The sequence below is a fragment of the Podarcis cretensis genome (assembly GCF_951804945.1).
Source record: "Podarcis cretensis genome assembly, chromosome: 8".
Lineage (NCBI taxonomy): Eukaryota > Metazoa > Chordata > Lepidosauria > Squamata > Lacertidae > Podarcis > Podarcis cretensis.
The window spans coordinates 8,842,137-8,856,740 of record NC_137177.1 but is presented as its reverse complement, the minus strand read 5'-3'; the positions used below and the strand labels follow the sequence as shown (position 1 = coordinate 8,856,740).

Below are 14,604 nucleotides of genomic sequence, written 5' to 3'. Positions count from 1 at the left end.
CGTTTTTGCATTATCTTCAACATGGGTCCCTTAATCTGAGATGCTTTTATAGGGAAACTGCTTACTCCAAGACCTGCTCTTTCCTTGGTGAAAGTAATCTGAACTTCCTAACATTATGATGCAAAGCCATTGCTCAGATTGTATCACGATTAGCCTCGCCCCATATGGTATATATTCTGCAACCACCTGAGCCAAAATTTGGTATCTGGTGTTACAGCTGCTCTGCTTAGATATTGGAAGGCTCCAGACAGGTTCAGTCCATCCTCACGCTGACTTTTTACCAGGTAAGTATTGGGTTTTTTAAGGGATTAAAAGAAGAGAGGAGGTCAACGTTCTTATCTGGATATGATTTATGTACCTAGACAGATGCTCCAGCTCAGGGACTAGAGTACAAACTTAAGCATGTTTATTGAGAAGTCCTGCAGAGTTCACTAGGATATTTTTCTTAGGATTGCAACCCAAATTGTTTAGGAACATCTCCCATCTCAAACCACACTTCGAAGCAACATGTTTTTCACTTTGTGTGATGGAAGATTGTGTAGGTTGGATGGGAGATTGTTCAGGTTACAGACGCTTCAGGTTACAGACTCTGCTAGCCCAGAAACAGTACCTCGGGTTAAGAACTTTGCTTCAGGATGAGAACAGAAATCGTGCTCCAGTGGCGTGGCAGCAGCGGGAGGCCCCATTAGCTAAAGTGGAACCTCAGGTTAAGATCAGTTTCAGGTTAAAAACAAACCTCCAGAACGAATTAAGTTCTTAACCCGAGGTACCACTGTATTTACTGTTGGTTCAAAGTTCCAGTTCTCAAGCGATGTTTGGGTTTTACTCAGCATATATTTGTGAAAATGTGCAGGAGACAGAGCACAACAGAGAGGGGAAGAGAAAGTGCTTGGAGAGTTGGATTCTCTCAGTGCCCAGTGGGATATGCCAACTGTCTGACTATAAGAAGTTCAGCAAGTTCCTTCATGGCAGGCTTTTAAGCAAATCTTGGGTGTCTGTCATGGATGCTTTAGGTGAGATTCCTGCTTTGCAGAGGGTTTGGACAAGGGGGGGTTCCCTTCCAACTCTACAATTCCATGATTCTAAGTTAAATATTATCTCCTCTCCTCTCCATGAATAACCCGCTGATTTTCTGCCTTTTCTGAATACCAACCTGCAGATCCTCCTTGTTTTATATTTTTTTAAAAAAACCCGTTGCCAACAACTCCTTTGTGGAAGCTGAATGGCCCTATGATAGTACAGTGGTACCTCAGGTTAAGTACTTAATTCGTTCCGGAGGTCCGTACTTAACCTGAAACTGTTCTTAACCTGAAGCACCACTTTAAGCTAATGGGGCCTCCTGCTGCTGCGGCGCCGCCGGAGCCAGATTTCTGTTCTCATCCTGAAGCAAAGTTCTTAACCTGAAGCACTATTTCTGGGTTAGCGGAGTCTGTAACCTGAAGCGTATGTAACCTGAGGTACCACTGTATGTCCACGTCCCGAAAGCACCCTTGAAGGCAGCCCCACGTAGAATCATAGAATCATAGAGTTGGAAGAGACCACAAGGGCCATCGAGTCCAACCCCCTGCCAAGCAGGAAACACCATCAGAGCACTCCTGACATATGGTTGTCAAGCCTCTGCTTAAAGACCTCCAAAGAAGGAGACTCCACCACACTCCTTGGCAGCAAATTCCACTGTCAAACAGCTCTTACTGTCAGGAAGTTCTTCCTAATGTTTAGGTGGAATCTTCTTTCTTGTAGTTTGGATCCATTGCTCCGTGTCCGCTTCTCTGGAGCAGCAGAAAACAACCTTTCTCCCTCCTCTATGTGACATCCTTTTATATATTTGAACATGGCTATCATATCACCCCTTAACCTCCTCTTCTCCAGGCTAAACATGCCCAGCTCCCTTAGCCGTTCCTCATAAGGCATCGTTTCCAGGCCTTTGACCATTTTGGTTGCCCTCCTCTGGACACGTTCCAGTTTGTCAGTGGAACAGGGAAGCAGGGAAGCTATGAATCGTCTCCATTTTCTCTTCTTCCCATTGTTCCCTCCTGTCCAGGGATTTGCAACCATTTGCTCACCGCACTCCGCCACTGCCGACTCAGAAAGGAGCATGTGAGGGGAGTGGGGAGTGCTGGTACCTGTAGGCAGCCCAGTTTGGGGAAGGGGGTATGTGTTGTGATAGGAATTTTAAGATTTTAGACATATGTTAAATGTCCATAAGTGTATCAACCAAGCACATACATAGATCAGCACAGGAAGACCAACCTGGAACCATTTTGATTCCCAAACTGTCCCAAACTGACCAAATGTTTTCTCTGCAAGGTCAAAGGAAAATGGAAAAGCCTCCCCATTGTCTTTTCCTTCACAAATCCTGTCTTAAGGGTATGTCTGTGTTTGAATGTGAGCCTGTGACCTGACTACAAAAGATTGGCCAGGCTCCCCAGGCAATCCAATCAAGTAACCTGCCAGACAGGAGATAAACGACAGGAGAAAAACAACATTCAAATTTCTGTTTTAAGACCGCCTTTTCTGTGAAGTGGGACGCAGGTGGCGCTGTGGGTTAAAGCCTCAGCGCCTAGGGCTTGCCGATCGAAAGGTCGGCGGTTCGAATCCCTGCGGCGGGGTGCGCTCCCGCTGCTCGGTCCCAGCGCCTGCCAACCTAGCAGTTCGAAAGGACCTCCGGGTGCAAGTAGATAAATAGGGACCGCTTACCAGCGGGAAGGTAAACGGCGTTTCCGTGTGCGGCTCTGGCTCGCCAGAGCAGCGATGTCACGCTGGCCACGTGACCCGGAAGTGTCTCCGGACAGCGCTGGCCCCTGGCCTCTTAAGTGAGATGGGCGCACAACCCCAGAGTCTGTCAAGACTGGCCCGTACGGGCAGGGGTACCTTTACCTTTACCTTTCTGTGAAGTAGGTGTGATGTATCTGAGGGGTGGTCTTAGGTTACACCCCTGCTGTGATGTATGTATGATGTTTCTGGGGGTGGTCTTGATCTACAGGGTGGCAATTTCAAAAGTCTTTATAAGGCCTTGCACAACGTTTTTCGGGGTTCCTCCTCTCTCCTGAGGGTGAGGGGAGCACCATGTTGCAACAGATCAATAAAGATCAAGCTTACTAGCTGCTTTGCTTCTCAATATTTTCTGGTTGGCCTCTGTTATTCTCTCCTACCAATAGGGAACCTATGTAAGGACTCTATATGGGCTCTTGGATACCCCATAAGGGAAAAGGGCAGATTTTTGTTTACAACAGTGTGAAGACCACCACTGTCTACCCTTTCTTCAAAGCAACCTTCCGTACAAACTGGGGGCCAACCCACGAGGGAGGTCTATTCATTCAATGTATTTACTTGACAGAGTTGAGCAGCTGCTGAAGGTGAGGCTTTTGGGTGCAAAAATGAGTGACAAGGAGCGTCAATCACTGCTGGAAGACCATCCAGGTGTGCTGTTATTACTAAATCAATTTTCTGTGCTTTTTCTGCTCAGGTGCTGGGGTCATGGGGCTCTGGAAAAAGTGGGCCTTTGTGGCTATTTCAGGAATAGTTCCTTTTTTAAAATAAAGTTTTTATTTATACTTTTTCATGTTTATACATTTAATTAATAATAAATTATTATTATTCAACTATCTGACTTTTGGCAGCCCTGTTTAGGGAAGCTTTTAATATTTGATGAATTATTGTATTGTAATACAATTTGCTGGAAGCCGCCCAGACTGGCTGGGGAAACCCAGCCAGATGGGTGGGGTAGATATACATAAATACATTTATTATTAATTATTATTATTATTATTAGTTTTACAATCAATTGAACATTTCAAAGTTTGACTTCCTTCCCCCCTCTTTCTGCGGTTCCTAAAATTTATTTTTTAATATCTTCTACATATCCAGATTCATTCAATTTGCTCATTTAATTATCTACTTTAAATATATACTCTCATGAAACTGCAGGTTATTACAATAATCCTGCCAATGTTTTTATCTGTTTGAAATTTATCTGTAAATATTCAATCAACTGTTTCCATTCTTTTATAAAAAGTTTGTTATTTTGATTTCTTATTCTTCCAGTAAGTTTTGCCATTGCTGCATATTCCATAATTTTTTGTATCCATTCTTCCTTTGCTGGGACTTCTGCTTCTTTCAGTAGCATTCTTGCTGCTGTAGTAGCACGCATAAATAAATTTCTATACAATTTAGGTAGTTCTGTCCCTATAATTCCCAAAAGAAAAGCTGCTTCTTCTTTTTTACAAAACTTCTTTTGAACATCCTTTTCAATTCATTATATATCATTTCCCATTAAGCTTTAACCTTACTACAAGACCACCACCTTCTTTCTCTTTACATTTCCAACACTTGTTTGATTTAGATTGATACATGCGTAACATGCTGTAAATTTCATATCCATATTCCACAATCGTTCCCATGCTTCCATGCCTATGTTATGACCAACATCTATTGCCCAGATTTCAGGAATAGTTCCTGGCATGAGTTTACCCACAATCCACAGCATTGCATGTCTCATGGGTGCAGAGGGGGCAGAGTTGAGCAGGGGGCTATTTGAGGTTGCTAAAAGGCCAAGCCCCTGCCCCTGTCATGCCTTGATGTTGGTGTTGTCAGTGTTGGCCCAGTGCCTTAATGGACAAAAAGGCAAATCCAACTTGCCCTTGCAGCTCTTCAGAGTGATTCTATTCATCTACCTGAGGTGAGGTGCCCTAGTGTTAGAGGACTATTTAGCCCACGGATAGGCAAACTAAGGCCAATCACTTTCTCAATCTGGCCCGCAGGCGGTCCAGGAATCAGTGTGTTTTTACATGAGTAGAATGTGTGCTTTTATTTAAAATGCACTTCTGGGTTATTTGTGGGGTATAGGAATTAATTCATTTTCCCCCCAAATATATAGTCCGGCCCCCCCACAAGGTCTGAGGGACAGTGGACCGGCCCCCTGATGAAAAAGTTTGCTGCCCCTGATTTAGCCTCTTGCCTTTGACAATGAGATGTTTTCTGAATGAAAAACATACCAAATCACTCTTATTCTTTGGCGATCACTTGTAGCTGCGTAAGAATGTCTTTCATAAACACAGTTTTAAAAGTGAGTCTGTAAATGCCTGTGGAGGCCAATTCTAGATCCACACGTCCTTCCACATAGGGTGGGGACATAGGTTAAAAATTAGTAACTTCTTTGCTTTATTTCTTCTAGGAAAAGACAATTCTACAGATGGAATCAATGAAGACATTTACTGTGAAGCCCTGGCAAACACTTTAAGACATGTTACGGTACCAGTGACGGTGGGATTCTACGCACCGTGGGGGCGAAACAAAAGACGACTCTTAGATAAAATTGAAATTGAAATGAAAAGTAAGTACCACCAGTTCCCATGACAACCATCAAAGCCACATGAAAAAAGCCCAGAGAGGGAGGATGCAGGATGTAAGGAGTGTGGAGCCATAGAATCATAGACTCATAGAACTGTAGAGTTGGAAATACCACAGGAGTCATCTAGTCCAAACCTCTGCAATACAAGACTCTTTTGACCCAATGACCCAGACATTAAGAATCTCCTGTGAATTGGCAAAACACAGGCCCTTTCCTCTTTTTGACGATTTGGCACCCAGGAAACCAAACGTTTGGTGCCAGGTAAATGCAATATTTAGTATGCAGAAGCAAAAATAATTTCTAAAAGTGGCATAGTCACCTGTCTTCTTCTTCTTCTTCTTCTTCTTCTTCTTCTTCTTCTTCTTCTTCTTCTTCTCCGATCCCTCGTAGCCGAGGAAGATTGACTTCCATAAACATGGTTTTAACAAGGAGTCCGTAAGTGACTGTGGAGGCCAATTATGGATCCACACATCCTTCCACAATGGGGACATTGGTTTCCGGGCGGGAGTTGATCACGGTGTGGGCTTGCCAAGCTGTTCCTTCCTCTTAGCACGTTTCTCCCTTGCGTCCTGAGTTCAAGTGTCTTCAAAGCCCATGACACCTTTGCTAAAGGCTGTTCTCCAACTCGCAGGCCAGTGTTTCCCTGTTGTGAGTGTTTATACTACATTTTTGTAGATTTGCCTTGAGACTGTCTTTAAACCTCTTTTGTTGACCACCAGCATTACGCTTATGGGCCACACACGTACGCAATCTAAATATAGACAAAATAAAACAGTGTAGATTAAATATAATGTGCTCCCGTCCCAAACCAGCTTGTTAGCCAGCAGAAGGAGGCAGCCACCTTGGGTGGAAGAATTCCAAGGCGTGGTGCTCCTGCCGGAGAAGCAAGAAATAGCAGTGGTCTCTGGGTTCCCGCGAAACCTCTCACAAGATCCCACTGGAACCCAGAAACTGCAATCAGGTGATCCTAGTAAGTGAGGCTTCAGCAGGGGCACCCTCCCATTTTGCTGCCCCTGACCAGCACACTACAGTGGTACCTCAGGTTAAGTACTTAATTCGTTCCGGAGGTCTGTACTTAACCTGAAACTGTTCTTAACCTGAAACACCACTTTAGCTAATGGGGCCTCCTGCTGCTGCCGCGCCGCCGGAGCATGATTTCTGTTCACATCCTGAAGCGAAGTTCTTAACCTGAAGCACTATTTCTGGGTTAGCGGAGTGTGTAACCTAAAGCGTATGTAACCTGAAGCGTATGTAACCTGAGGTATCACTGTATTATTATTAAGTACATGCAAGACACTACTAATCCTTAGGTGACGTAAATACAATCCTGGTAACAACACACACAACGTAACAGGCTGTTTTTGACTATGTAACTCCTATTTCAAACACAATTCAACCTATAATATCTCACAAAGTGTAATTCCATAGACCTACACATCATGCAAACAGAACATATCAAGAGAAATTAAAGTCCAATGAATGGTCAGGAGATAAAGTCCATTCGGTTCCTAAATTTGAATATTGTCAATATTGGTTTAATCCCTGGTATCTCCAGGTAGGGCTAGGAATGTCCCCTGCCTGAAATGCTGGATAGCTGCTGCCAGTCAGTGTAGACAATATTGAGCTACATAGGCCAATGATCTGATTCAATATAAGGCAGCTTGATATGTTCCTAAGGGATGTCCTCTGGCCTGCAGCAAATGTTGCGCTGGTACAAATGTTGTGCTTTTTCCTTTATGTTACAGAGGGGGAAAGTAACAAGAAGTGTGGATGGAGAAATGGAGGAATGTGTTCTCAACTTTGGCTGGCTTTGCGCATGATTTTTTGTTACCCGGTTTCCGGTTCCAAAGATATCAAAAGTCACAGCACAGAAGTTGATTCTATCCGGTACATCTTCATCGATTTTGATGCCTGGGAGTTTGTAGGATGTGACCGTATCTGGGCTGGCCTTGTTACTACGCTGCTTGATGAAATTGAAGGAAAGAATAAGTTTCATTTTAGCCTTTTTAGGGCCTTTGGTTGCAAAGCTATGGAGAAAGGTGAGAAAAGGAAATGGTTTTTTAAAGGAAGGAGGGGGCTCGTCATTCCCATTGTATCAGGTTTGCTTATTCTTTTAGCGGCATGCAGCAACCTAATGAAAGATGCGTTCCAGGAGATCTTCGGATTCGTGGCTATAGCAGGGAGTCTTACGTTGATTTCTCCTTTAATACTTGCTTGTAAAAACTTCTACTTCACATTGAAAAAGGAACTTCTGACAGAAATGGACAAAAAGGCTCTCAGTGCCCAGCTGGGCTTCATGCACATTGTGAAGGAAGAGGTGAAAACAATCACAAAGTTCCTCCAGTTCCTGGGATGGATAGAGAAGCGAGAGATTCGGGTGGTCCTGAAGATCACCAATTTGGACAAGTGCACTCAAGACAAAGTGGTGGATGTTCTGGACGCCATCAACATACTTCTTTCCGACAAGGATTTATCTCCATCTTGGCTGCCGATACAAGCATCCTTGTGGAATGTATCCAAAAAAAGAAAAACACGAATGGCTACTTGTACTTAAACCGAATTGTGTCCTTGCCCTTCTCCCTGCCGCAGATGACCCCTAAGGATGAAGAAGTCAACAATAAGGAAATTATATTTATCCGTGATCAGTTGAAGAATCACAGGTACATCCCAGGGAATTCTGCCCAACTGAAAAGGGTGCTGAGCACAGTCCTGACCATCTGTTCCATGACCAAGGTGACATTGGAGACTGCAGGCAAACATGGAGAAAAAATAAACGAGGTGATAGACTGGGTTGTTCTTGCCAACTGTTGGCCTTGCCGCCTGAGCTGGATTTTGCAGTGTGAGGAAGATAATCGACAGCAAAGAAAACTTGAGGAAAGCCAGGCAGCAAACCCAAATGTGAGTCAGGGCAATGGCAGAAGAAACCAACAAGGGACGCAAGCCGAGAAAACGTTACTGCAAATTTACGACGACCACGAGTCAGAATTGGCTGAGTATACTGCGAAAGATAATATACAAAGCCTCCTGGAACTTGATGGAGATCCTGATCTTTTCACGAGCTTCTTGGTCAACAAGGAGAGGAGTTTCACAGCAGAGAAGGTCAGTTTTTTTGCAAACCTTCTGCTCAATTTGGATTACTCTTTGAAAAGGCCATTTGAGTTGCTCCGAGGTCGGAGGAACATACGGAAAAGCGAGGAACGACAACAAGAGCTGGCAGAAATAGTCATCGGGCTTTGAAAAAAGTACCAGTGGAGATTTGTGGAGAAATGTATGACCACCCAAAAGATTTTATTTGCATTAACCAGACAGAGATTCTTAGGATTCATTATCAATACATTATCAATACCTTGGTTCTCAAACTTAATCCGTTCCAGAAGTCCGTTCCAAAACCAAAGCATTCCAAAACCAAGGCGCACTTTCCCATAGAAAGGAATGCAAAATGAATTAATCCGTTCCAGACTTTTAAAAACAATTCCTAAAACAGCAATTTAACATGAATGTTACTATCTGATGAGACCACTGATCCATAAAATGAAAGCAATAAACAATGTACTGCAGTCACACAATCAATCAATCAATCAATCAATCAGTAGCTGAACACAGTCACAAAAACAAAACAAAAAAGCCGCAAAACAAAAATGCAAAATAAATAGCAAAAACAGACAAACCTCAGCGTAACACTCAAAACAGAAGTGTGGCACTCAAATCGAAAGCGTAACACTCAAAATGGAAGCATAGTCCAACCCTCTAACCACCACACCACACTGGTTGTGTTCAGAGGTTTTATCCCTTATGTGTTTGTTGGCCTGGGCTCCTTTGAGAGGAAGGTGGGATATAAATTAAATCACCACCACCACTGTCTTCATTAAGGTGTAGTAACAGCAGCAGTTTGCATCTGGACAAACCATAGTTTGACATGCTTTCTTTTGGCTACAAACTAATGCTACTTATGGCAGGTTTTTGGCACTTGCTTAAAACATTTTTGTTGAGGTAAGCCCATCCAGGCACATAGATTCTGATGTCTTTTCTGTTATTTTCCTGTTAATTTGAATGGCTTTTGAACGTTGCTTATTGATCGTTTTAACATTACTTATAAACAGCTTAGAGGTTTTACTACAATCAAGGGGTATATAAATTCTGTGAAACAAATTAAACTGAGAAATTAAACAACCTACATTTAAATAGAAATGTCACATAGTGTAAGGTCAAAAATGTATGGCACTAAATGTTTGGGTTTAGTAGATATTAGCATTTATTACAGGCTTCCTCAACCTTGGCCCTCCCAATGTTTTTGGCCTACAACTCCCATGATCCCTAGCTAGCAGGACCAGTGGTCAGGGATGATGGGAACTGTAGTCTCAAAACATCTGGAGGGCTGAGGTTGAGGAAGCCTAATTTATTAGAACTTGTACGTTATAACTGGGGTGTGTTCTAAGACAGTCTCAGTGTGTATTAGAAGGGGGTACTGTAATGGGTTTGAGGTGTTTAATTAATACTGATGTGTAAAGACTGTGTATCAGACCCTGAGAATGGAATCAAGACCAATGGACCACCTCTTCTGGTATGCCCCGCAGAGGACCTTAAGGTCCATGAATAATCACAGTTTAGAGGTCCTGGGCCCTAAGGAAGTAAGATTATCCTCCACCAGGGCCAGGGCCTTCTCAGTGATGGCTCCGACCTGGTGGAATGCTCTGTCCCATGAGACCAGGGCCCTGCAGGATTTAACTTTCTTCCGCAGAGCCTGTAAGACAGAGCTATTCTGCCTGGCCTTTAATTTGAATTCAGCCTGATCCTTTATTTCCCTTCCTTCCCTCCCCCTCCCCTTTTTATGAAGATTACCCGCTCTGGGATCCCACAGCTAATTCTCCCCTGGTCTCCTCGCTGGCCCAAATAGGACTGATTTAGCCAGCTAGCTCTGGTGATGATCATCTAATGTTTATTGGATGGAATTCCCCCTTAAATTGATTTTTGAATTCTGAATCTTTTGTTATTCATGTTTTATACTGTATTTTATGCTGGTTTTGTTTTGTTTTGTTGCATCAATTAAGTGTTTTAAATTTGTTGTTAGCTGCCCTGAGCCCAGTTTTCTGAACCGGGAAGGGTGGGGTATAAATAAAAAATTATGTGTATTGGAATAGGTCTGTGGACCTTCTTCTGAGCATCAACAGGCTGTGACAGGCTCTGTTGCAGGGCTGCCTCCACCTTTGCCTTCACACAGGTGGGTCACATGTAATTCTCCTTCAATAGGAAACAATCTGTAAATTTTTAATCAGTTTTTCATAATTTTTCCCAATCTTCCATCATAATGTTGTGACCTACATCTTGTGATCTTATTGAAATCTTTCTGTACATACCGTCGATCCCAGCTTCAGTGTGTTCCCAGGCTGAAGAGGATGGCACCTGAAGGTGGACGCGGGTGAAACTGAAAGTGAACACAGCACATGAGAATGCAGAATGTGTTGTTTACTGTTTACGTGGTGCAGAGAGGTTAAGACTGGTGTCTTTGTTAGGAATATTAGGCTCACTGACAGCATGTATGTGTTGCCACCCAAAATAATGTCCTTCCAAACTGGTAAGGATTGTTTATGCAGTTGCAGCTTTTCATATGTAAGATTTCACGAGAAACGCCCACTCATACGCCTGGAGGAAAATTGTCATAGGAAAAACTCCCATCTACTTGCAGTCAATTGCCTGTTCCTTTGTATTCCTGCTGTTTTATCAGCTGCCTTCATCCAATAAATATACATATCAGAACTTCCTTCTGGGAAGGGCTGCAGGAATGTTACACAACGATCAGCCGAATAAAATCGTAAAACAGCATAGCCAGAAAGGATACGAAGACTACCTAATGTTTTGCTGCCTGGCATGATTCATTTCTGAGCACAATTCTAAGTGTTGGTGCTGACCTTTAAAGCCCTAAACGGCGCTCTATGTGGGGCTACCTTTGAAGATGACCCAGAAACTGCAACTAATCCAGAATGCAGCAGCTAGATTAGTGACTGGGAGCGGCCGCTGAGACCACATAACACCGTTCCTAAAAGACCTACATTGGCTCCCAGTACGTTTCCGAGCACAATTCAAAGTGTTGGTGCTGACCTTTAAAGCCCGAAATGGCCTCAGTCCAGTATATCTGAAGGAGCGTCTCCACCCCCAGCGTTCTGCCCGGACACTGACGTCCAGTGCTAAGGGCCTTCTGGCGGTTCCCTCACTGCGAGAAGTGAGGTTACAGGGAACCAGGCAGAGGGCCTTCTCGGTAGTGGCACCCTCCCTGTGGAACGCCCTCCCACCAGATGTCAAAGAGAAAAACAACTACCAGACTTTTAGAAGACATCTGAAGACAGCCCTGTTTAGGGAAGCTTTTAATGTTTAATAGACTATTGTATTTTAATATTCTGTTGGAAGCTGCCCAGAGTGGCTGGGGAAACCCAGCTGGATGAGCAGGGTATAAATATATTATTATTATTATTATTATTATTATTATTATTAGGCTGTGCCCCACTTAAGCATCTCTAAAATCCTGATTCTCACCCCACCCCCGTATATAATTTAGGAAGCCTAAAAGGCCATTAACTGTTAATAATTCATTCTCAAATCACCCCCCCCTTAAAAAGCAAATTGCCCCCCTGTGAAGTGTGTGCCCCACGCTGGGAACCACGGGTCTACATGAAAGCACTGGTTGCGTAAGCCAATTATAGCAGCCACAAATGCTTCCATTTCCTTCTGACTTCTGGGATTATTAGAAAATTTTGAACTTTTAATTGCAGTAGTCCAAGCGGGAGATAACTAGAGCATGCACCACTCTGGCGAGACAGTCTGCGGGCAGGACACTTCAAGACAATAACTGCCTACTTTGCATCTTCCTGCCTATTACACACCCACTGAGCTTCTTGAAATAGCCCCAGTGAAGCACCAGCTATTTGGCTCACTAACAGTATTTACACCTTGCAAAAGAAGGCAGGGCTTTTCCTTAGAAGCAAGGCGGAATTGGTTAGGTACGTGCCAACTTTTCAGATGTAAGATTTCCTGATAAAAGCCTACTCCTGTCCCCGAAGGATTATGCCAGAGCAGGCGTACCAACTATCCAGGGCATATACAGTCCTTGGCTGCCAAGATCGCTTTCTCAAATGCTGTGCATGTTCCTGAATTTGTGTAGTTGGCATCCGTCGGTCTGGAGAGACAATGGAGTGTGCCTCTGTGGGTGAAGCAGAGGCAGGTTTAGGGCAGCGTGACCAGTTTTGTCACACTGGGCGTGGAGCCTTGGAGTCTCTGCAAGGGGCACTGCAACTATGATGTAGAATGAAAGGAGAAAGGTGGGGGTTGTTGTTATTTAGTCTTTTAGTCATGTCCGACCTCATGGACCAGAGCACGCCAGGCACTCCTGTCTTCCACTGCCTCCCGCAGTTTCGTCAAACTCATGCTGCTAGCTTCGAGAACACTGTCCAACCATCTCATCCTCTGTCGTCCCCTTCTCCTTGTGCCCTCCATCTTTCCCAACATCAAGGTCTTTTCCAGGGAGTCTTCTTTTCTTCTCATGAGGTGGCCAAAGTATTGGAGCCTCAGCTTCACGATCTGTCCTTCTAGTGAGTACTCAGGGCTGATTTCCCTAAGAATGGATCGGTTTGATCTTCTTGCAGTCCATGGGACTCTCAAGAGTCTCCTCCAGCACCATAATTCAAAAGCATCCATTCTTTGGCGATCAGCCTTCTTAAGCTTACATAATTTTGGCATCACATAGGGTGCCCCCAAAATTTGAGACCACAAGGTCAACCATTGGGTGAAGTCAAACTGCTGCGCTAGCAGCGCAGTGTGAATGGAGGTCCTGGGCAGGGCCGTGGTGCAAAGTTCCCTCCAGCGCGCTCCCATCCCATTTCCCAGAGTTTTAAACAGAGGACGGCGCTGCCGGTGGGGCTGGAGGAGGCGGGCAGTGGCTGGAGGGCGGCTCCTCCGGCGGGGAAACGGTGGAGGCTGGACGCAGCGCCTCCCGGCTCAGCTGGCCACTTCGTGCTGCGGTGGCTACGGCAGACAAAGGCTCTGGGTGTGGTGCTGCTTCCGCGCGGCATAGTGGAGGCAGACAAGGGTGGCGAGCTGATGTTGGGAGGTGCCACGTCCAGCCACTGCTTCTGCCCTGGCACCCTCCAGAACTTGGTGCCCTGGTGCCCCGCGCCACTATGCTCTATGGGTAAGACGGCCCTGGTCCTGGGCTGCCCAGACAACAAGACTCCCCTCTCAGTCTCACTGATGGGGTCCAAAGGAAAGCAGAGCAAGGTGTTTTGCACCAGATGGGTTGCAGGAGAGATGCATTTTAAAGAAAAGCACACATTCTGCTCATGTAAAAACACCAGGCAGGCCCCACAAATAACCCAGAGATGCATTTTAAAGAAAAGCACACATTCTACACCATCCGCAGGGACATGGCGTGTGTTCTGGGTGTGTGGCACGCCACCTGTGGGGGTGTGGTGCCTGGCGCGTGGGGGGGGCACAGCGCGTGTCCAGGGGGGGCTGCCGCGATGGCACCCTACTGGAATAGTGGTGCTGGGAGCGGTCCGCTTCCTCCGCCAGTGCCCACTGTGATGCCCCCCCCCATGGTGTGGCACCCAGTGTCCCCCCGCCAGCTATGCCTTTGCTCTTGATTGATTCCAGCAATACAGCTTGTTGCTGTTAGGCATTCATTTTGGGCTGATTTCTTCTCTGAATTAACCTGACAGTTAAAAATGCCACAGACTCACATAGCCCATCACCCTTTTCTCACCCCACCCCTGTCTGCGATGACACCCAGGGCGACCCGCACCCCCCCTTCCTACGCCACTGTAGCCACCTTCCCTTAGTTGGACAAGATACCTGGAGGAAGGCCTCCCAAGACCATCACGGGATGTGGACAGTTAGTTGGGGGAAGACATTCCTATTAGTACTCAGGTGAGGTAGAGATTTAAAGGTAAACACCAGCTCTGACCTGAACAGGCTACAAGCAGTGCATTTCTTAAATGCCAGGGCGATTGTTTCTCTGTGCACAGTGCCAGTTAGCAGCAATCTTCCTTTCACCTTCATTTTCATGTATTTCCAAAAATATAATGTAGTTCCAAAATTACATTATGGAAACTTGCATTCCCATACACCACAACTTGTAACAGTAAGCATTTGTAAAATGTGTTCTTATTGAGTGGGCGACGAGCTCTTCATAAACTTTCGGAACTGGTCTTTGGTTTTCTGGAGAATTTGTAAATGAAATAAAGGTCCGCCATTCTCCTGCAAAGGTA

At 45.0% G+C, this 14,604-nt stretch overlaps 1 protein-coding gene and 1 long non-coding RNA gene across 2 annotated transcripts in view; one reads left to right on the top strand and one right to left on the bottom strand.

The window, feature by feature from the left end:
- The window catches only part of LOC307221396, a 50,175-nt gene that overhangs the window by 1,864 nt on the left and 33,707 nt on the right, over window positions 1–14,604 (bottom strand). The window lies entirely within an intron of this gene.
- Window positions 147–9,249, top strand: LOC307221267 (NTPase KAP family P-loop domain-containing protein 1-like). The gene is made up of 4 exons (XM_079985685.1): window positions 147–284; window positions 3,338–3,420; window positions 5,174–5,332; window positions 7,096–9,249. Exons 2-4 carry the CDS (start codon window positions 3,378–3,380, stop codon window positions 7,902–7,904), a joined length of 1,011 nt encoding a protein of 336 aa, XP_079841811.1. The 5' UTR covers window positions 147–284; window positions 3,338–3,377; the 3' UTR covers window positions 7,905–9,249.